Below are 23,984 nucleotides of genomic sequence, written 5' to 3' on the forward strand. Positions count from 1 at the left end.
GAGTTCATGCTGATGGAGAAGTTATCTTCAAATTTGACCAGAATGGTAATAACTGTAAAATTTAAATAATTTCTTGTCTTAATGTTTCTGACCTATCTTTATTTTAAACTAACACACTTGTTTCAAGGGCTTACATTATTTGATTTAGGGGCTTCTAACGAGTAAGTATTCCTTTTATCGTTCACTATATCTCTGAAACTATATGTTGTAGAAATTTTAAATCGGTCTAATATTACTTTGCATTCCCGGTTGTAAACAACACTAGATTCACTAATTTGTGATTTTAATGTGTCGGTCGGAGTTGAATGATTAATTCTTTGTTTTCTGTTTTGACTTTTGCCAGACCCTATAGGGCATGCGTAAATCATTGAAAATGTATGAAATGTTTTTTAACATCCAAAGTTATGGCATTTACTGAAACGACAATATCAGAGATTCTTTCAGAAAAAATCCTTCTGTTGGCATTTTCGAATACAAAGGATGAGGCGTATTTACAAAGTCTTGTAAAACCTTGGATTACCTCCGTACAAAACAAAAAGAAAACTGTACATCTTTTCCCATTCGATATGCAATAAACAATGATACTGCTATTTTGAATTTAGTCAGCATCTGCGAAACTGGTGATCCGATTTCAAAATAATGCAATTAAGAGGAAAGATCTATTCCCCAGATACTGCAAAACATAACAATCAATAAAATTATATTTATTTACTATTTTGTTTCAGTAAAACAAAAAATGAAAATTTTGTTCATTGAAAAAAAAACAAAGCAATCAATCAACCGAAAACTGTGCTTGGGCATGGAACAGACCACGAAGTGATTCCTTTTTTTTTTAGATGGTTTAAAAAATGTATTATTATATAAATTTACAGAAAGTGGGATAATAATTTTCATCATTGTGAAGAAGTACAACAGGTATATACAATGGGAACTAGGCATACCATGTATACACTGAAGATAAAAGGAAAGACTGTACGAGAAGCAAAACCGGCAAGAGTCAAACAATATGCTAGTTTTCGCATCTACGTCGAGTCAAGTATCTAAACCACTTATCAAATATCGAAGATCTAACTTGGATTCAGCTTTGGTTCTGAAAGATAACACAGCTAGTCAAGTCAGTCTGATCTCACTCATTGTTTATCTGCTCTAAGTCATTTATTCAAAATGATTAGAAAAACATGCTTCAAAAATCACGATGGTGACAGGAATGATCAAAAACGTGTGAGAGACAGTGGTTGTGCTTGGCACAATTTCAGGAAACCTGCTAGATATCATAAACTTTACAATGTCATAAGAACACGTCAAAATATTATCTCGCCTAATATGGATACAAATTTCTCAAATACATTAATTCTTCTATAAGGTTCGTAGATATTTCGCCAATGTATTATTTAAACAAATGAATCTCCACGTCATCTTTGTCGTTATCTCAATCGATTCAGACGCATAGACTGTGCAACGGAGGACTGTATAGATACTTTTGCAGATACTTTGAACCTAACTCCTCTTGTAGTTAGTGACTGTACTAAGCAGTGATCAGGTATTGCATATTTGTTTGGGAGATCAGTACAGATACTCTACTTAGGATTCTGACAGAAGATCCTCATCTTCTGGTGTGTTTTGCTTAAATGTTTGAATTTCATTGTAGCATTCACGCTCTGACCAACTCGTATCTCGCTCTCCTTGGATTGTACCGCTCATCCGAACGGGCTGCTCTTTACCCGTATAAACCCTACCTTATGCGGTGCACATTCGTTATCGACCATGCATAAGCTACCGGGATTAGCTCAAGGACCTACACCTAAATCAATGGCGGATGCCAAACGAGATCCCCGAAGTAGTCTGCATAGCCGACAGCTGTCAGAGAGTAGTTGAGTGCCTCTTGAAAAGAGATCCCGCTCTCGATCTCCAAACTTTATCAAACTTCAAGAGGATCCAGGACAGATTCAGACCACTACACCTACCACGCCCACTGTTGTTATGCAACGTCATATGCAGCCACACTTCCTCAACCTAAACTATACTCATTTCTTCTGACCAATTTCGATCCTAAATACAGTAACACTCCTCATATCTTTAACCAAATCATTAAATACCTACCAAGAGCTAGTATTCACCAGATCGTCTTCACCAGGAGTGGTGTTGTTCTCAAGTCCGAAGAGAAAATTTCAGTACAACACTTCGTAAAAGGCGAGCTACGAACTTTGTGGTAAAGCATAGATACGCTGCAATTATGGTGAATTATCCACTAAGATTGTGCAATTTTCCGCAACACATGATTCAGCAGTCTGACCCAGCAATCGTGGTAATTTTATGAAACTTTGGTAGTCCCAGGTGTAAACCGTATTTGTTTGTGACGTATTCTGTAGCAATTTGGATACAATTTGATGTAAGCGGTCCAATTTTGCAGCGTCAGTCTATTCCCTCAGTACTTTGACCTGAAAGTTCTTATAGAAGTTTTTTTAAATGAAATTTGTCGTCGTTTCAATTTCGTTTTATGCGTAATGTATTACACAGAATTTTCGATTTTTCACAACAGTAATATTTTTTCTTGTTCTAATTATCGACTGTCTGACTGCCTTCTTTTCGTTTGTCATTATTTTCCAGAATAACTAAGAATGTGTGGATTTTACGGCGAATGTGTTACTATTATCAACTTACAGACCGAAAAGAACACAAAGAATATATATTTTTTTAATATTACATCAATTATAAAACTACATATTACATGTTATATTAAGTGCGATTATCGGTGTGCACATGTAATAGGAATACATGCCCTAAGCAATAACTTCGACAGGTGTTTGATAACTTCACATATCAGCAGACATGTTTGAAAGAGTATTCATTGTAGAATAGCAAAACAAGAAGTATTTTCAAAAGAACATAAGGTAACCGCAAACAGTAAAATTATTGCTTTCAAATTATATCTATTATACCATGGACGAACAAATCATAAAACCTTCCTGGGGGATTTCTCGGTATTGGGAGTCTGCCATAAAATAATGAATGAGAAAATCAACTAAAATAATTTGTATAACTTGTTTTCTATAGAAAGATAAAACGGAACATGGACACAAATTCATACTCATACATCGATAAAAATCAATTATTATGAAAATTGTGAAGATTTTTTAAAATACATATTTCCTCTGCTGCTATTGGATGGATCAAGGCGAAAGTTTCTCTTGAAGTTCAACATAGAATATGACGAATAAATGCATTTTATTATTCACCTAGTTGGCAGTGTTGCCACGTAATGACTGTACATTCACACAAAGTCTTACTTATATTTCCATGAAAATCCATTATTATGAAGCCTGTGAAGACTATAATATACATATCACGTCTGCCGCTATTTGATGGATCAAGACGAAATTTTCAGTTTAAGTTGAACATGAAATGGGACACATAAATACATTTTATTATTCACGTAGTTTTCAGTATTGCTACATAATGACTAAAGGAATAGCGAGAAGGACGTTTTTAGGTTAAATTTTCTTAAATGTCCCTCATTTAGTTTTCCTTTGTACACAGAAATGTCCCGTTCATAACGTACACTGAAATCCCACAGTCTTACAAGTCGATCGAGGTACAACTTGTTCTAGTGTTGCAGTAACGGTGTGATCTACTCAATTAAAGAGTTCCCAATGGTGTCTTTAAATATACACAGTTGCTGAAGGGTTAAGGGCCCCAGGATCGCACTTATGTGTTGACCAACCATTATTTTGTGATTCTAATGACTCTTAGGAATATTTGTAATATAGTGGCAGAAGTTCCCTAGGTGGGGCGTTATCATCCCCATGGCCCATCGACTATGAAATTATAAATGTAAAATATGTTTTTATGCTACGTCCATTATCTTTCCTCTTTCTCTAGGAATGTCAACTCACATATAGATCTCAAGACAAATCGGTTACGTACCACAGAAAAAGCAGAACTACACTCTTCTCACACAAATCTTATTTACTTTTTTCTTAGAACATCACCTCAGAAGAAGCAGTCACGTACCATGGTCATATTTCTAAACATACAAAGACGGATTCTCGAATGCCTTTGATTTATCATGAGGAGTCTCGAAACTCTTATTGTTTCCCTCCATCTTTGGCACGACGCCCTTGATAGTACGAGCAATTTCGTCATCTGCTGCTAAATTACACGATGGATGTATGATTGATGTATCTAAAGAAATTATCACTATAATTATCTGGATTGGCTTCTTTCATGTGCTTTATAAGTCTATGACAATTCTGGTACGGTACATCAAGATATGGAGGGGAAAATGATAAGTATGAAACATGTGAAAGAGCGAACATCTCGCACAAAGTTAAGAATATAACGTCACCTTGAGATTTGTGTCAGTCATGAACGAGTGTTTCAAAGTGAATGACATTAGATTCAGCCTGAACTCGGGTGTTCCAATCTTAATTCATGTTTCACTAATTCATGCTATGGAATTCAGAAAATAATATATATGGTGTGAGACAAAGAGAAAACAATGAAACTTATCTCCCTCTCCCTCTTTCTCTCTCTTACACACACACATAGAGGAATCAGGCCAGCTTAAAACTTATCTACTATATGATCTTCAAATTACAGATCACTTCCAGAACATTCTTTATATCCGTTACTGAAGAACGTACGATGAAATCTCTTAAGCCTACTTATAGAACACAAAACGAAGTAAGCAAAATACAAGTTTTCAGTTGCCTTTGGTGTGAAAAATCAGAGGATACCATACTGGCAATGGCCTGAAGGGACTGAGAAAATGTAGTGAAGACGTGTTAGAATAGCCAGCTACAGCACGGTTTGTATCTCACTCTAACCAATCCCCTCAATGAAGAGTGAGCGTTGTATATAGAATGTGATATTAATTATAGGAATTATAAGAGCTATAGAAATATATTTCCACCTCGGAAACAAAAGGGAAACGGCAAAGCCAGAAGTAGGCATTTACATTAATGAATCTTTCTTTTTCAAAAAAAAAAAAAAAAAAAAGAGAGAGAGAGAGAAAGAAAGAAAGAAAAGAAACAGCCCTGGTCAAAGACAAACGTTTGTCGAGACAATAAAGAAAACGTTCCCCAATACAAATCATGATACTTTCTGGAAAGCTGTTACTTTGTGCGTATTCTAGAACATATATTTATCCGTTTAAAGTGTTACATTTCGGACAGCAAGAAAGCAAAAACTATTCACAAAATACAAAGTACACGATTTCTTGACGGGTTGATAAGGATTGTTTTGCACAAAGCCCTTCAATTCTTCTTTTCTTTAATTTTTTTCCCATTTTTTCCCACTTTGTTATAATTAAATATAGTGTCTGGTGAGGCCAAAGAGTTAGCTGGCGAAACTGTAACACGTGTTTAATTTTAATAAAAATATATAGTTTTGCTCAGCAAATAATTAGTTTATATTTACATTTTTTCGTTCTGTCTTTTGTTAAAAATGTTTCCTAATCAAGTTTGCAACACTGATTCGTCCCTAAAGCACAAACAGCAGAATTTGTGTAGTGTATTGAGTGAGAAACGAAAGCGACCGAGCATCACTGATCGACACTCAAAATAATTATGGCTAGAGCCGACTCATCTTTATTGAAAACTCGCAGTGATTGCTCGATTCGCTTTGGTAAACATTGTAAATGTTCAGCTTATTACAAGTCTTTGGTACTCGTGAAATATACTATTTTTTAGTGACATAGATTTTAACTTCATTGGAAGTATTACTATTCCTCTCAACGATCGGAAAACTATGGATTCGACACTTCGATAATTTTAAATGCCTCTTCCTCCCCCTAAGCTGCACCGTCGAAATGATATGATAAAAACCATCCCACACCCAAACCTAATGTATGTTCAAAACCTGATCGAGTGGTTCAAAAGTGATGAAGCCACATAGTCACTTTCATTCTTATATAGATTAAATTTTATATTTCCCCTTCTTCCCCTCCCCTAAATTGAATTTTATATTTCCCTGTCAACCCCTCTCGACTAAGTTTTACTGTCAAAATCAATAGATACAAGCCATCTCAGGTTAAAACCTCATCCATGTTGAAATCTTAATCAAGATCGGTCGGGTGGTTCAAACGTGTATTTTCACGAAGGTACTGATGTCTAAATCTTAAAGACTTTACGTCTACATCTCCTAAAATTGTGGCGCGTCGAAACTACACTAGCATAATTTTGGCATCGTTTAAGTAAATGACCACCAGTGCTGACGCGCCTCTACCTACGGAAGCACTCCTTGTTGCCGTTTCGCCCCACTGCTGCACTCCTGCTCTGACTCAGTTAGATAACACCCGTGCTTTTCAGAGGACAAATACCACAGATTTATTCGTGTTTTATGCATACCGTTGAAACCGTTGAAACTACAATTCCAGAAACATATATCAAACGACTTCAAAATTCAAACATTAGAGGGAATTAATTTCCCACATTACACACGTTATTCAATACTATAAAAATCATCAATGTCTACATTACAGTTACAAATAACGAACCATACTCACTACCAACTCAGCCAGAGCCACAGCAAAGTCATTTGGGAAACAAACTAAATAATAACCCATCTTTATTTTATCTTACGAAAAGAACTGAAAATCAAAGTTGTACTATGATACAGTAAAACACGAAAGAAGTTTATTCACCAGTAACCGCGGTTAATGGCAATAGTAGTTACTGCATGTGAAGTAGATGTAATCACATTCCACTATATAGAAGTTTCAATCACGGTGAAAAAAAAACTACCTCAGAGAGACTGCTGTAAAGTACAAAGTTCTTCCATCAAATATATTCACCTTCAATTATGTGATGTACAAATCATTACTGATGAATTAATTTTATAATTGTGGCACACTTCCATGTTTTATGAATATTTTAGGGTATACCATATAGAAAAGTTAGCATATGTACTGTATGTATATTGCAACATGCAAGTACATATGCAATATACAGTACATATGTAAGGCTAAACTGCCGCTCATGACAGCCCCGGATAAAAAAATGAAATGAAATATTTGAGTTTTACGTCCCACGGTTATGACGATTAGGCTGAAGGAGACGGTGATGATGAGTAATGAATGAAATGATGGAATGAAGTAAGTGGGAGGAAACGGGAGAACCTCGAGAAAACCCACACACACGGTGTTTGTCCACCACAAAGTTCACTTGATGGTTGCCGGGATCGAACCCGGGACCCCAAGCACCAGAGGTGAACGCTCTACCACTGAGCCACCGCGGCCACAGCGCCAGATAAAACCCACATGAATCTGTTTTCAACTTTGTATTATAACTTAAATGTTATTACTTTCATATACCTTACCTACAATATTCCGTTCCATTTTCAGCCATCACTATTAACTATTAATCACAAATATTTCTTCTTTTCGTGCTTCTTTTGCTTTTTCCTACATCCGTATACATCCAGTATTACTGCGCAAAATTAATAAGGTGAAACTGTTAAAAGTTACAAACTACACACTACACATAAATGGCTAAAACAATGCGACCAATTAAATATTATGTCTTCTGAAAGGATGAGGTTGTTTTCCATTAAAGCTGCTCTACCCGAGCGTGACGTAATATCACGTCGTATTTAGTTCACTTTTCAAACGCAACTTTATTGATGAAAAAAGTGATTTACTTACGTTACGAAACAGCTGAGCGAGCAAAAGAGGCTATATGCCTCACAGAAGGCTGCTTTGTTCCACCTTGACCCCATAAAAAAATACAGCAGCACATATATCCTAAGTTAGTTAACACAGTGGATTCGAAACACTGCAGATTATGCTCTACTGCCACCTCAGCTCATAGCGCATCAATTCGCGAACACATACAGTCCACAAATTAACTTACGTTTATTCGCTTATCAATCACACTAAAGTGATGTACTTTCTAATGTTTGTTACTCTCATTATCACATTCAGTCTTACTCTTTTCATTTCTCCGTACATTTTGTAATTCGGGGCGCGGAAGATAATCCAGGTAGCATACTATGTGAAAAACTTTTCGTGAAGAAATTAGAATGTAAATGACAGTAATCACTGTCGGTGCACAAATTATTTCTGACTGATAGTGAAAGTATTATAGGCGTAAGTGTGCTCTCTTACACGTTGCTCGTTTAAATATGTACCCACGTGATTAACGCGCTTTCTCCGTACGAATTCTCTCCCTTAATAACCCCTCGGACCTCCCTACTTCGCTTCTTCCCTCGTTCGTTTAGATAGCATTCGTGCTTTTCAGTAGCTATCTAGCACAAATAAGTTCGTGCTTTATGTACTATATTTTTTGCCATACGTCTATACAGTATTTATACTTACCATCCTGAAGTCAATCTGCAAGTAGTAATGGAGCTCTAAATTTAATGCCTTCTCTGCTAAAACAAATACAAAGCTCTAACCTGACCTGAATATGTAAGAATATCAAAGTTTGGTAGAACCGTCTGCTCGAGTAATGCTTATTTTAAAAACAATTGTATAGATCTAGTACAAAAAAAGACACGAGGAACAGATTCACTTACTGCATTCATGATACACGGTGCTATTTTCAACGTACTCCAGTGCTTCCTTCAGAAATTTTCACATCTGCCACATAAAGGGCATGGTTTGATAATAATTATGAGCCAAATTCTTATCTTCATCCAAACTGTAAAATACCACATCTTCTTCATAGTTCATTAACCTTATAGACAGCAAGAACACACCTTATAGATGGTGTAAATTATGTTTCACCAATGTTGGGTGGGGATGGCGGGGGCAATGAACACGCCCTTCTAATCACACGAAGAAATGTTTCTTTCATAGCATATACCGACTTATCATATTCTCTTAAGGACACACAAAAATCTTGCAGCCACAACATGACATCATGTGTTATCCAAAAGCAAATAACACTTGAACGGTGATGTATGCGCAAACTAGTTGCCACCTAGTGAGTGAACTGTATAATCGCTACGGATAATATCCGTATATGATATTTACCACAGTCTACGCCTCGGGGAAATGGCTAACACCGATTTAAAATATATATGTATATATTAAATGTAATAATTCTTCATATCATAAATTAGAACTGTCTATCTAATATTTACGTATAATACATGTACGACGTTATGCGGGTTCGCTTTTGAATTGTTATCACTGATTGACTGAGGAAGTCGCCTGCTACAAACTAATGCTACCGATACGTAAATAATAAAATGCGCTTCTCAAATCGTAATTATTAATGAAAATAACATAATTCTTAATGTTGTACGTATGGGGGACTCGTTTTGTGACATTATGACCATATAATGCTGTGAAAAGTTTGTCGCTGTAAAAGTAGTATGTGTGGTCCTAGGAATATTCAGCGTGGAATTTCCATGAGATCTCGTGTCCCATACGGGACGCAACGTGGACATCCTACATGCGAATTCTTTAGGAAGTCCCATGCAGGACGTCCATGGGATGTCTTCCCATTGTCCCGATAATCCCGGAACCGAATGGGATGATTGGGATCAAAATGTCACAACCCAGGGACGTAGTGTGCTATGTTGGTAATGTTTCTGCACGACTAAGTTCGTGAACCACACTCAGCAGAGACAGAAGTAACAAACAGGTCAATCTCTATTTTCAAAATATTGATTTTAAAGATTCTTCCCATCCTGTTTTTGTTTATTTTCAATATTAATTACAGCGTTATTAGCTAGAGGTTTATGCGAGAAAAATTAAAAGTATTTATCAACGTTGCTGAAAAAAACTGTAATAGCTGAGCTTAAAAAAAGATAACATGAAATCTAACTCACCCTACGCGCAGCAATATTTATTAAAATTTCTATTTTCTTTCTGCTTAGTACCCTCGAGCAAGTAAGATAATGTAAGTTTTATGTGACATGAAGGTAGGAATACAGACATTGTAAGTAAATGTAACTTTAGATTGTTCCTTTAAAAGTTCAACTATTTTGAAAAGAAAGAAGAGTTTCCTCTCAATCCTATGCTAAAGACGGATGGGCTGAATCAAACGTTATGAGGAAAATATTTGAATGCTTTAAAATATGTTTATGTTTACCCTTCTTCTGGCCCGTAGCCAGCCCAAAAATGTAAGTGAGGCCCGGTAGAAGTTAGGGGGCCCGACCCAACCATATTATAGATCATTTGCAAGCCTACCGTAAAAATTTTAGGGAGGCCAGCGAAAATTTAGGGGAGGCGGCACAACCTAGCCCCCCGTGGATGCGGGCCTGCCCTTATTATTTCGATGCATTGTTCATTACGGGCAATTGTGAGCCGAAGGAAAGAAATGTTTCAGCCACAGTATTAGCGGCATTAAAATAATTAGCAATGAAATAAAGCAGATGGTTATTATTATATAATATTAGTTGTTATAATGTTGTACCTATTTCCATCTCTTCTTTTAAAAATCATTCCGGAATTAAATATAAATAATGTCAAATTTGTGACTTAGAATTATGTCAGTAGTTTTATGACAGCTACTTTCTTCTATCTGCAACAATTTAGCATATGTACTGTATATTGAAACGTTAACGTTCAATTTCCACTCCTGTCTGTGGCAAATATACAGGAAAAAATAAGAAGAGATAAAGGGAATTCTTAAGGACTTATCTCTGCACTTAGTATCCGGAAGTACATATTCTTGTGAACAGAAGCTATATATGACATGATAAAGAGTAAACTGTGGAACAAATAACAGCATTCTTGAATATACTCTTACATTTTGACAGTGCACAAATTTGTTTGGGCACACAGGGGGCGCGGTGGTTCAGTGGTAGAGCATTCAGCTCCAGTGTTTAGGGTCCCTGGTTCGATTCCAGCTCGCGCCGTGTGGACTTTGTGGTGGACAAACACCGTTCTCGTGGGTTTTCTCTGGGTTCTTCCGTTTCCTCCTACTTTCTTCGTTCCGAAATTTCACTCATCTCTTATTATCACCGTCTCCTTTAACCTAACCGGTATAACCGTCGGATGTAAAACTTAAAGATTTCATTTCATTTTTTATTATTATTATTATTATTATTATTATTTTTTTTTTTTTTTTTTTTTGTTTGAGCACACAGTACGAGTCCATTACTAGAAATGAGCTTCTAAACCCGATATCACACATCTATACCCTTGTTAACCCTACATCATCGATAACGACTGGAATCTGTAAAGTTCGCTGTAATTGGACTGCAGAGGAATGACGATGTTGCATTGTTCAATAAATCATTATAGGGCTTAAATACCGCCGATAACTGGCTTTAAATCCTTTGTCCTCGAATACGAGTTGCTCGAGATTTGCACCGTAGCATGACGACAACCGCTGGTGGCTCCACTATGATTTGGGGAACCACTATATAGTCATTAATAAAAGCTACTTTAGCAAAGCCAACTTGAAATGAAATGAAATATGTGAGTTTTACGTCCCTCGGTTATGCCGGTTAGGCTAAAGGAGACGGTGATGATGAGAGATGATTGAAATGATGGAAGGAAGAAAGTGGGAGGAAACGGGAGTACCCCGAGAAAACCCACGAGCACGGTGTTTGTCCACCACAAAGTTCACTTGGCGGGGGCTGGGATCGAACCCGGGACCCCTAGCACCAGAGGTGAACGCTCTACCACTGAGCCACCGCGCCCCCAAAAGCCAACTTGAGCTAAAGTATTTGATGAGAATATTTATAAAAGTCAATTACTACAACGACCCTCAAACTCACTTAATCGTAGCTCAATTCAACACGTTTAGAACGTCATTTAACTCAAATCCAGCTTCTCCGCGGAATTTACAGGGATCAAGTGGCTTGCGTGTATATGTGTTCGCCACGCCACCAGCTATTTACTGAAGTCTCATTGCTTCCATGATAATTCGCACTGATGGATTTTCGCAAGCCAAAAGCGGACATAGAGATGATCACTGTACATTTGCGCTATGTTTTATTACGTTCAGAAACAATTCTAGGAAATATAATTTCAAATATACGACTGCATTTCTGCGGGTATCGAAAGAGTTTAAAGTAGTTTTAAAGTTTTTGGGGGTTGTTTTCAAAATTGCATCCTCTACTAGTTGAACATACGAATTATAATATACTGTTCCATTTTGAATATTACTTTAAAGTACGGTCTCTAATAAGCAATTTTATACTTGGCTTTAAATTCATTAATCAGAGTTTCATTATGTTATATCTAAGTGTTTTTATATCTCATAACAATTTCATAAATGGAAATAATAAACATAAATAGAATAACTTTACCTTTCAGAAATTGAGTTATGTTTGTTTGAAACATGTGGTAAACCGTGAAATGTTGTTTTAGATAAAATATCCTGGAAACATTGATACATCTTGCTAATCATTCTATGAGTATCTGCAAATAATAATAAGAAGAAGAATAAAAATATGAATTATAGTCTACAGGTAATTACCTATCTAAAGTGCTAAGAACATACTTAACCAAGTGTAATACTTAATAGAAATAGCAGTTAAATACATTTGTGTCCAATACCAGTAGAGCGTGTGCAATTACGTGTAAATTATCGTACCTAATTGCAATTGTAAAATATTATAGTGTACGAATAGAATTTAAAATAAAGTGTTATCAATGAAACTTTTAACATATTTTGTTCACGATGATTAGATTTAAATATTACTCAAATATGATAGTACACATAAACTTACTTTCAAAGTAGACGCGTATAGTAGTTACACTAGACATCTAATTTATATTTGTGTCTGCCACTTTCATGACAGTAGGTCATTCTAACTGAATCGATGCTTTTGAACCTGGAAATGATAATAAAAATTCCTAACATGTAATATGTTTGTGAGGCGTATGGAAATTGTAGTGTGGCAATTGATTTTCCTGAACACGGAAATAGTAAGAAATAATTCTAAAATGTAACATTTTCATGTGACAAAAGCTAGTGTCATTCTGAGGAAATCTGCAAATCGGGTTTGCCTGTACATAATTTAATTATGTTAATAATACACTGCTTCACAAAACTTAAGCAAACCGAGACAACGTGGTATAAGTGACGTGTGGGGCCCATTCAGCACTGGTTAGTGGCATGCACATACACAGAGACACACAGACAAGGCGATCACCCACTCTATCACATAAGCAGCACCGTTGCAAACGCGGTGAACAAATTATGCCATGAGGCGTACACCACAGCCCAGTAGTGTCCGAGTCTCCAAGCATTGAGTTGGTGGCTCTTCTGTGGGGTACACACCTTGGAATGGCTGGTAGGCGAGATTTGAGTGACTTTGACCACGGGCGAATAATTGGGCGGTTGGAATTTGGCCGATCGCAAGTGGAAGTGGCGAAGGAATTCAACGTGAACAAAAGTGTTGTGTCGAGGCTGTGGAGTCGCTTCCAAAAGGAGGTGAAGTAAGTAGGCGTCATGGAGGAGGCCGTCGGAAGAAGACGTCGGCCGTCGATGCCCGATTTCTCACAATTTCTGCCAAACGTCACCGTCAAGCTTCATGCTCTCAATTGGCCAATGAGTTTTTTCAGGCTACAGGACAACGCATGAGTCGTCAAACTGTTCGTCGGCGGATCAATAGAGCAGGACTGTATGCAAGAAGGCCTGTGTTGTGCGTGCCATTGAAACTGGAGCACAAACGTGCACGTTACATGTGGTGTCAGGCATATGTTGCATGTGGGGAAACCAGTGGGCGCCTGTCATGTTCTCCGATGAGTCGAGATTCAATCTGTCGTCTGATTCTAGTCGGACTTTAGTGTGGAGAGAGCCAGGAACACGCTATCATCCAAACTTCATTGCTGAACGGCCGTTCTATTGAGGTAGTTCCATTGTGGTGGAAATATGCTGGATGGGAAAACGGACTTCCATATTGTGCAAGATGGCACTTTGACAGCACAACGGTACCGGGATGAAATTCTCAATACACACATGCACAATTTCCGCGGAGCATTTGGCCCAGACTTCCTGTTCATGGATGACAATGCCCGCCCACACAGTGCACATCTTGTGTCCGAGTATCTGGGGAGCGAAGACATTAGGCGTATTGCATGGCCTGCATATTCGCCGGACTTAAATCCCATCGATCATGTGTGGGATGCTCTTGGGCGGCGAATAGCGCTGCGCATTCCACCAGCACGCACTCTCCCTGACCTACAAACAGCTCTCTTCGAGGAATGGCGCCATCTGCCGCACTACTTAAACAACACTTTGATTTGCAGCATGGAGGCCAGATGTCGTGCCTGTATAGTTGTTCGTGGTGGTCACACGCCATATTGACTGCCTATGCCCTCGCACAATCCAGCTTCCCCTGTTGAGGTATAGTTGTGATAAACTTTTTGGTCACTCTGTACATCCTAACTGTATTGTTCTTCTCACTTGTGTTGCATTGTGCATCTGGACCGCCTGTTTGTTCATTATACTTGCTACAGTGATCGTGTCGTTTCATTTTCTGCCACTTTCTTCGAGTAGGTGTTTTGTGGAGCAGTGTACAATAATTTAACTAAAAACTAAATATTAAATAGTTCTGATAAGGGAGCGTAGAATGGAAAAATTAATTTCCGATTGAAATTTTGATCCGTATTTCATTGTATGTTTCATACATTAAACCAAGTTCCTTATGTTCCTTTTTATAAATATTTACAATTATAAAAGCGTCATAACTAATGGTTATTTAATAATTGAAATAGTACTGAACCAAAATAACTAACTAACTCTATGGCCTATGGAACCCGGAGGTTCAATGCCGCGTTCACAATAGCTCTCCACTGACTTAGCTAATTGGATCCAGTTTCTACTTTGTATTCCAATCTCTGCGAGATCCATCTTAATATTGTCCTCCCATCTGCGGCTAGGTCTTCCTAATGGTCGTTTTCCGATTGGTCTTCCAGTCAAGACTTTGAAAGCGTTTCTACTTTCTTCCATTCTAGCTACATGACCCGCCCACCTAAGCTTTCTAGACTTGACGACCCTAACAATGTTGGGTAAACCATATAACTTATGTAGTTCCTCATTATGAAGTTTCCGCCATTCCCCATTCCCGTTCCTCTTGGGTCCGAATATTCATCTCAGGATCTTGTTCTCAAATACTTTCAGTCTATGTTCTTCCCTCGGAGTAAGTGACCATGTTTCGCAGCCATACAGAACAACAGGCATAATTATCGTTTTGTATATTTTAAGCTTCAAATTCCTCGACAGAATTCGCGACGACAAGAGATTTTGAACCGAATAGTAACACGAATTCCCTGCTTTTAGTCGACATTTAATTTCTTCGTGAATATGATTTTCCTATTTTAATATTGAGTCTAGATATTTGAAACAATGCACTTTATCAAAAGTATTATTTAATATTTTAACGCATCCATAATTTGCTGTATTCCGATCCCGACGCACTTTCATGTATATTAGCTGAACCAAAAAAATTCAATCTATCTCCTTATACCTGTATTGCATTTCTGAACACAGTGTTCGAACCTGTCTTATCGCTCATCATTAAATTTTGTACGTTTTCTGGGGAAAGTCTTAATAACAACATGCCAAGCTACCATGGCTCTAGAGATGTTTTTACTGCGACCCAATTTTATATGTATAGAAAGTAGCAAATATCGTTGTGTGCATAGGCTCCTGAGTCTTACCTGGTCTCAGGGCACAGCGCACATTGAACGTTCTTGTCTAGATGAGGTTTCCTTACCTGCATCCTAGAACGTATCTTCATTTTTATATTATTAGGGAGAGCATTTTGGGTGAATAAAAGGTACACAGTTTTCGAGGAGGAAATGTGCGAGTATAAAGGAAACATTCATTCACAGCAAAGGCAATGTGTGAGGCTTTAATGCGAGTGCCTTTGTTTCTTAAAATGAATCTAATATGAAATTTAATTCCCGATAAATTTTGGGTTAGTGTTGGATTGGAAACAACACAGCCTAAAAGGAAACATTCAGATATGAGAGCAGAACGGTGAGTATATGTATAGAAACTGCAACTGACTCGGATTTGCCAATAAATGAGTACTACTTACGGATTTAGTTCCATCCATTCCAGTTTGTAGTAGTCTGTATTAACACTCACACTAACACATCACTAATACTCAGTTGTTGATGGTTATTCAGTGACACTTGTCTTAGTCCGAAAAATGAGGTGGGAAGGTCTTTAGTCCATTAAGCATCTAAATTGCTTGGAGATTAGTTCTAGGCGGCGACCAATTAGGAATCTGGACTCCAACACCGTAGACTGCTAGGCAACCATGTCTTCCTTCCTTTCTGTATGGGCGAAGTTTTCGGTGATTTTCCCTCTTTTGGGAGGACCACGAGGGTGTCTCCTAAGGTTCTGAAATACCCTAAAAGTCTATGACAGTCCTTTTTTCATTTTAGGTATTTTCTTCTTCAGATTCGTATATGCTTGAATAACAAAATAAGACAAATCGGAGTATCTCGCGCACAGAGATGTTGCGAGTTTGAAATATCGAGGTAAAAAGCTTAGTGTTACAAGTTGTTGCTTCTATTTGTAACTTCGCTTGGCGTTCTTCGAAGGATCTGGCGTCCCTATCTCAGCAAATCAATTGCTTGTGTTGAAAACGTTCTCTTCAGTGTATTTCCATCTTATGTCTGCAGTTTCATTGTATGCTTTTTTCTATTTTCTGTTCTATCTGCATGTTTGCTTCCGACTAATGTTGAACGATTGAGAGCTAATTGCATGAGACACGAGAACAAAACGTTTCTATGCAATGCAAATTAAATTTAGAATAATCGCTTTTCGTGATTATTTCCTTTTTACTCTTTCTGATTTATTTTGTTTTCCTTTTAGAAATTACAAATTAGATCTGTTTTACGCTCCCTCCGCGAAGTTGCAATTTTCTCAAATACAAAATTAAAAGCTTGAAAATATGCAATAGGGAGTAAAACGAGAAAAAAGACGTGTTTCTTAAACATAAGAAAAATGAATGAAACTTGAATTTGAAAAAAAAATTGAAACATATACATATGAGAAATCAAAATCAAAATAAGGGCGAATTGAAATGGAAAGCCCTGTATATCATTCAGGTCGTAAATACGTAAATTGAGTGCAAGACTAACTAGTACATAAACATATAACAAATAAAATCAAAACAAAAATGCACATATTGAATATAAAATCAAAGCTGAAAGTAATGAAAATTATTAAAATTGCATAAAATTATAATGCATGAATCTGGAAATGAATTCTTAAAATTGCATAATGTGTGTATCATTCAATAATCAAAAGGAAATTGAAAATGAAACATTAAATGAATATAAAATATATGCGAAAGGTACGATAAAAAATTAAAGCAATGTACCTGAAATGAAAATTATATGAGCATATACTTTAATTTTCAAAAAGCACTACGTAGTTATAGATAATGAATATTACCAACTAAAATAAAATGTAAAATGAGTTTGACAGCAAGCAAGCTAAAACAACATGTAAATAAATTGAAATCATATTCGCTTCTAGAATCCTATGTTTCATGAGCACACTTAAAACACGAATCTTACACAAATGGCGTAAAATTAATTCATCGCTAACTGCAAAATGTCAATGTCATTTTGTATATTACTGTAGCACAGAAATGCATGTCTCTATTAATACTAGAAGGTCCAAAACTTTTACCTGCCTGGAAGTACCGAGCCGTCATTTTCACGGCTATTTAATTCCAAGACATGTATATTATTTTTTTTATATTTCTCTTATTTTAGATTGAATTTAATCTGTTTAATCGACTAGCTTATGTTTTATGTAAATTTTTCTCGTGATATAATGCATGGTAATCCACTAAACCCCGTAAATATATCAAATATAATATTAATATCGGAAGTTCGCCCAGAGGACAGTGACAAGAAAAATTCAAATAAAGGAAAGTACTTGCATTCCTACGTATGAAATCCTTTTTATACTAGTCACGTAATCACCCTAGCTGGTGTGTAAACATTGGCTGGGCTACTTTTCTTTAGCACAGACTCTGTGTATAATGTGCCAAAATAATTAATTTTATATCTAACTTTTTATTACATGGAAGTAAATTTACATTTTCAATATATTTTTATTTCAACTTTTATGCACTGAACTCAAAACAGCAACACTTTTCTTGCTCTTACACTTGTGCACAGCGAGTGGATATCCTTATTGATCTTCATATATGTCTGTAGTGAACATATCATTTCCTTTCTCATTCAAGCACTTTTTGGGAAATTCTCCTGTTTGGACGCAGACTACCAATCAAAACCATCTCTTTCTTTTTCAAAGATTCGGCTCATTTTTAACCTGTAAGGAAAGTTATCGCAAGTAACATTCATTCCTCTGCTGATAAAAGGACCCATCGTTTTCAGAACAATATATTCGCCTAATTGTAAGTCCCGACGTCGTTTTTAAATGTTTTTCCAGGTAGGAAAATATTTTAGTTCATACCGTGACTTTACAACCAAATTTGAATCCAAATTTTTCAGGCTTGTTTAGGCATACATTACATGAATTTGCATCTCATTTTAGTAGGGAATAACTGGTTATCCACAAAAACACTGTCGTGGGTTTTTTAGTGCCTGATACAATTCTCAATGAATAAGTTCTACACAGATGATGCCAAAGCAAAGTTGTTTGCTTTTAGCCTTGAAGAGCTAGAACATTTTTCACCAAATCAAAGATACTTCATTATTTAAAAAAAAAGCCTTTCTTTCCATAATGAATATTTCTTTCCATATGAATATTGCTAGAAATAAAACGGGTTCTGTAATTGACAGTAGCCAAAGAGAATCTTGACGCTCTCTGAGCTTCAATAACGGTGCATTTCAGAATGTTCCTCAACATTGTTTCGTCTATGAACAAGCGAAAAGCATTACCAAAATCATCATCTTCAACACGATGTAACTCATAATATAACAAAATGGTTTCTCGCGAAGAATGTCCTGTGAGGCAGCATGCCCAGCATTGTTCTGCTTGTCCACTTTACTCCAACGTGTCCCGTGAGCTGCTATAAAAATATTTGAACGATTACTTCTGGAAACTTCTGTATCTGTTTCCTTCCTCTTATCCAAAAAAGTAGCTTCAGACACTGCATTGTCGCTACTACTGCTGTCTTCATCGAAGCAGTCTCCCTGTTGTTTTTCCAAGCGAAATTGATTTTCACTCAAATCTTAGAAAGTACGTAACATTTTATCAGGTCTCATGTTGCTTTTGTAATTGTTCATATGTACCTTCAAGAAAGCTTTTATTTCTACAGAGAACAAGGTTACCTACGAGATGCGAACATAATTGAAGAAGTAAATATATTCAAAGAAGTGCCATATATCTTTTTCCTTACAACAATGAAAAGCTAAAATAAAATATTTCAAATACAAAACTCGTTGGAAAAAATAATGTAAAATATTTCACAATTTATTATTTCCAACAAAGATACTATCATATAGCGTACAACCTATAAAACAGTCCACATCAAAAGCAAAATATAGATTTTTAAATGAGGCAGTCAAATTGACGGTCTGGTCCTTCTAGGGGTATTCAACAAAAATATGTACTTATTTAAAATAGACAAACAATGTTTATATGCTATATCAAACCTCTCTTTAAAATAATAAAAGTCCTAAGGTATGGTTGCGTCAGTCAAAGAAATATATGAGATATAGAAAATTGTTTTACGTGATGGCGTCAAAATGACGGCTTGGTCCTTCTAGTGTTAAATAGGTTCAATGTCTGTTTGTGGAACGAACATCTATATCAATAGTAATCATTTAAAGACAAGAATGCTCTAAGTCATATCACAGTTTCTTAGAATGAGAGGAGGGGAGTTCAAACATGTGCGTTCACTGCAATTCAAGGTCAACATATGACAAGATAATAATAAGTGAGTGCATGTGCTGTGAGCAAAGCTCGTCGCAGAGAAGCACGGAGTCGTGCTAGGAGAATGCAACAAGAATAAGCAGGAATCAGAATTGTGCATTAAAATATTACGTTGATATTCATATACCCTTTTACTCGTGTGTATAAAGGAATATGTAGAGTTAAATTTGAGTTCAGGTTTTGACATGAATAGAAGTGAAGACGGAAAGAAAAGAATGATGAATATCCATTAATTTTCCTGGTATAGTCTATATACAAAAGTGTCAATAGAATTCACATGGTCTCTGGGATGCACTGTTGCAAGCAAGGGGGTGTTTCATACTTACTCCATTCGCATGTCTAACGCGATTTCCTTTGTACTACTCGTTTGGTTCTGTGTTGTCTTCGTCTCGAAAGTTCTATGTAATAACGTCGAGTTATTTTGTGTCTTTCAAGGGGTGAATGTCTCCTTTTCTTCTCCAACGGAAATGAGAATGTGGGAGGAAACGGGTTGGGAAGGCATGGTTGATCAGGCCACTAGATCAGGGTGGGGGAAGGGGTGGATTCTCAATTTCCGTTTCCAGTACTCTTTTTCCAAACCAGTTTCCTCTAAGTATTGCCCGAATACCTTTTTCGAACTTGAGGGAGAAGAGGCGGGATGCATAGTTACAAGGGAAAGGCTACACAACAGGAATGAGGCGAGGGTAAAACACAGGGAGAGGGGTTGACAGCTAGTTTGCGGTTAACATGGAGTACACAGTCTGCCAATGACCCTGGACTCGCTTGAGTTTCAGAGGCGGAGCTCCGTTTACGTGCGGAGCTCCGTGGGCATCCCTTGTGTATTACTCGCAGGTTGAGCGTTTTGTGGTTTGCCAAGCAAGGTGGGAGGAGGGTTTGCAGGTAGTTTTTTCAATCGTTCTACTGCAATCTCTTCCTCAATTTGGACACCTCTACCACTGACATAACGAACGAGATATTTGTTCTGGCCATGACATCTGCCAATAATGTGTCCACGGAATTTATAGGTATAATCTAGAAATTGCGGCATATTATCTTTAGGCGTGACATCTAGTATGGCTACGGGATCACCAAAGTCAAAGTCATGTGAACGGGAACTAGGGTGAAAAGCATCTAGTCTTTTCTTGAATATGTTCTTAAGTTTCTCTTGCGCCTCGTCTCGAATTTGGTGCAATAGCTTGAGACGTCTGGTATAGACTTCAGGGTCGATGCAAGTGGCGAATTTGACATCAAAGGCCGTGCGGGAAAAGTGGCCGAAAAGAAGTCTATACGCGCCATCTCCAGTATTGGAATTAACAGACGTGTTAATAGCAAATGTGATAGCGGGTAATATGTCATCCCAATCATCGCGATCTTTGCTTATGTAATGCCGAATGGATGATTGTAAAATGTCACAATATTTCTCACATAAGCCAATACTGTTATGGTTTTGAGTTGCAGCGTACTCTGTTTGTATAGAGTATTTCTCAGCAAATTCCTTGAAAACTTTGCTGGAGTGGCTAGGTAATTTGTCCAGTTTTAAAATACGAGGGTACCTGTATACAAGAAAGACATGGGTGCGAAGCGCTTCTATGATTGTGTTTGCTTTCACATCATTGATGGGGATAGCAATTAAATATATGGTGGTGAAGTCAGAAACAATTAAGATGTAGGTATTCCCGTGTTTTGTCATTGGTTATTTACCTATCTCATCCAAAATAAGCGTGGAGAAGGGCTGTTTGTTTGTTGCATATGTTTGGGGATATAATTTTCTCTGATTGGAGCTTCGTTTGTGTAACCAACAAGATTCATAAAGGCGAACTTTTTCTCTTAGATATTCACGCATGTTCCGAAAAAAGATACGAGAGTGGGCCAACGCGTATGTTTTCTGTTGTCCACCATGTTTACCAAGTTCAGGAAGCGTGTGTATGAGATGAAACGCTTCTTCTCTGAGGCTCTCGGGAATACACAACAGGTAACGTTTACAATTAGTGTAGCGAGCAACCTTGTAAGGTTTGTCATCAATAATTTTGAAGTTTCGCAACATTCTTGCTTCGGTTGAATTACGAGACGGTTGATCGTCTTTCACCAATTTGTACAGCGGACCAAAAAAGGAATCGTTTTTCTGCGCTGTTACGACATCTACAGGATGCAAAAACTTAAAATCTGTAATGCCTTTTGTCTTTTTTGCGTTCGACACAAAGCAATTTTCCGCTGGAAGACGTTCAAATGTGACATCTTCGGTATCGCATGGGAGATAGTGTAACGTGAGAGGGGGTCTGCGAAATTGTCCTTACTTTTAATAAATTTATCATCGAATTGAAATTCATTGATAGTCATGTACCAGCGTAAAAGTTTCGAATTCAGTTCTTTCGCAGTTTGTAAGTAAGTCCAACAAAGAGTAAAATTCCTACCCAGCAAATAGAACTTAAATGCTTTGAAGGTTGCAATGATGGATGAAAGCTCCTTATGGAGAATAGACAACTTCAGTTCATTAGGTTTTAACAAACGTGAGAAGTAAGCTATTGGGTAAAATTCAGTGTCACTCTCGCTTTCTTTATGTAAGAGAATCGAGCCGAGACATGTCTCTGAGCTGTCCGTATATACCCATAGAGGTTTATTTCTATCATAGGGCTTTAGTACGTCGGAAGAGACCAATTTGTCTTTGATCGTTTCAAAGGCGGACTGCATTTCCGGAGACCACTGGAAGTTAGCACCTGTTCTTAGGAGAAGACGGAAAAGGGCTACATATTTGGCATAGTCCCGAATTCCTCTACGCATGTAATTCGCTAAACCTAAGAATTGTCTAAGTTGGCGTGTGTGTTTTAGGTGGTTGGTATGTATTCACAGCATTTATCAATTTCTCACTAATTCTATGTCCGTCTTGAGAGATAGTATAGCCTAAAATATCTAACTGATCGAAAAGGAATTTAGATTTGGCAAGGCTGCAACGAAGTCCACTAACGCGAAAACGTCTGAGCAGCTTTTCAATTGTCACTAAAGCTTGTTCTTCCGAATCGCTTGAATAGACAATATCATCAAAGTAGTACTCGAGGGATTGAGGTTCCAAATTCGATAAAACGATACTCATAAATTTATTATAGAATGCAGGAGATACGTTCAGACCTTGAGGAAGTTTAGACTATTCAAAAACTCCAATGTTAGGAATAGGAAAGGCAGTATATTTTCTGCACGAAGGATGAAAGTCCAAATGGAAGTAGGCATTGGTGACATCGAAACATGTCAGAAATGTATGACCACTAAGTTTCTGAGCAATGTCATGGATAGGAGGAAGTTGTACGCTTTGAAATACAATTGATTTGTTAATTTTCCGGAGGTCAATGATTTTTCAAATCGCTCCTGAGGATTTGCGAAGAAACATGACAGGCGATCTGTATGGGCTACTCGACTGTTGTATAATTTTGGCGTCCAACAATTGATTAATGTAATCACGGACTTCATCTTGGAGGGCAACAGGAATTGCGTAACTCTTTCCTCGAAAAAGCGAATGTTCTTTCATTTGAAATTGACATTGAAAATTTCGTGCGGAATCAATAGTGTCAGTCCAAGTCATGGTATCAGCATATTGATACGCTAATTTAACTACTTTGTTTTTCGTTGCTGGAGAAACGTTCGGTCCAATTTGTAATTTAGATGAGCCAAGATTACGCTTTCATTTAAAAGTGGCAAGTTGATATATGTGGGGTCAAAGTAGGAATAAAATTCCTTATCTTGAGGGGCAGTTACCACCTCGTCTGCAGTTCCAATAAATAGCGAAGGCTGTTAAGTTATACATTTCTGCCTGGGGTTGATGAGTTCAATGTAATTGCATTCGTTGTTCAATAAGGCATGGGGTATGAGAATTCCATGTTTCGCAAAAACGGGGGGGGGTCTGGTTCAATACAATAGTCAACGCCCGTGTCTCCGTTGTGAAGTCGGAGCGAAACTACAGTACGAGAACGGGGTAACAACCTCCTTCGTTGACCTAAGGTGAATATGGTTTTGAAGCATTTAAAAGGATGTTATACACAGATGCAGATAAACTAATGGGAGGGGTCGCGTTAAAAGCGTCTGGCGGGGGTTTGCTATGACGTTTGAGCGTTAAGGAGTTCGATTCCATATTGACCTGTGCCATATGTGGTCGTAAAAAATCCACACCAAGGATCAGACGCACACTTAAGCGGTCGACGATATGAAAGCGATGGTGGAAGGTGTAACCATGAA

The 23,984-nt window shown here is 37.3% G+C and overlaps 1 protein-coding gene across 1 annotated transcript in view; it reads right to left on the reverse strand.

Moving 5' to 3' along the window:
- The window catches only part of LOC145679464 (pickpocket protein 19-like), a 44,028-nt gene extending 28,377 nt beyond the window's left edge, over window positions 1–15,651 (reverse strand). The window contains exon 1 of the mRNA XM_081750044.1: window positions 15,572–15,651. Coding sequence (XP_081606170.1) covers window positions 15,572–15,651 — 80 coding nt within the window. The remainder of the gene's footprint in view (window positions 1–15,571) is intronic.
- Between the last annotated feature and the right edge of the window lie 8,333 nt (window positions 15,652–23,984).

The sequence above is a fragment of the Thermobia domestica genome, chromosome 2 (assembly GCF_964235325.1).
Source record: "Thermobia domestica chromosome 2, izTheDome1.hap1.1, whole genome shotgun sequence".
Lineage (NCBI taxonomy): Eukaryota > Metazoa > Arthropoda > Insecta > Zygentoma > Lepismatidae > Thermobia > Thermobia domestica.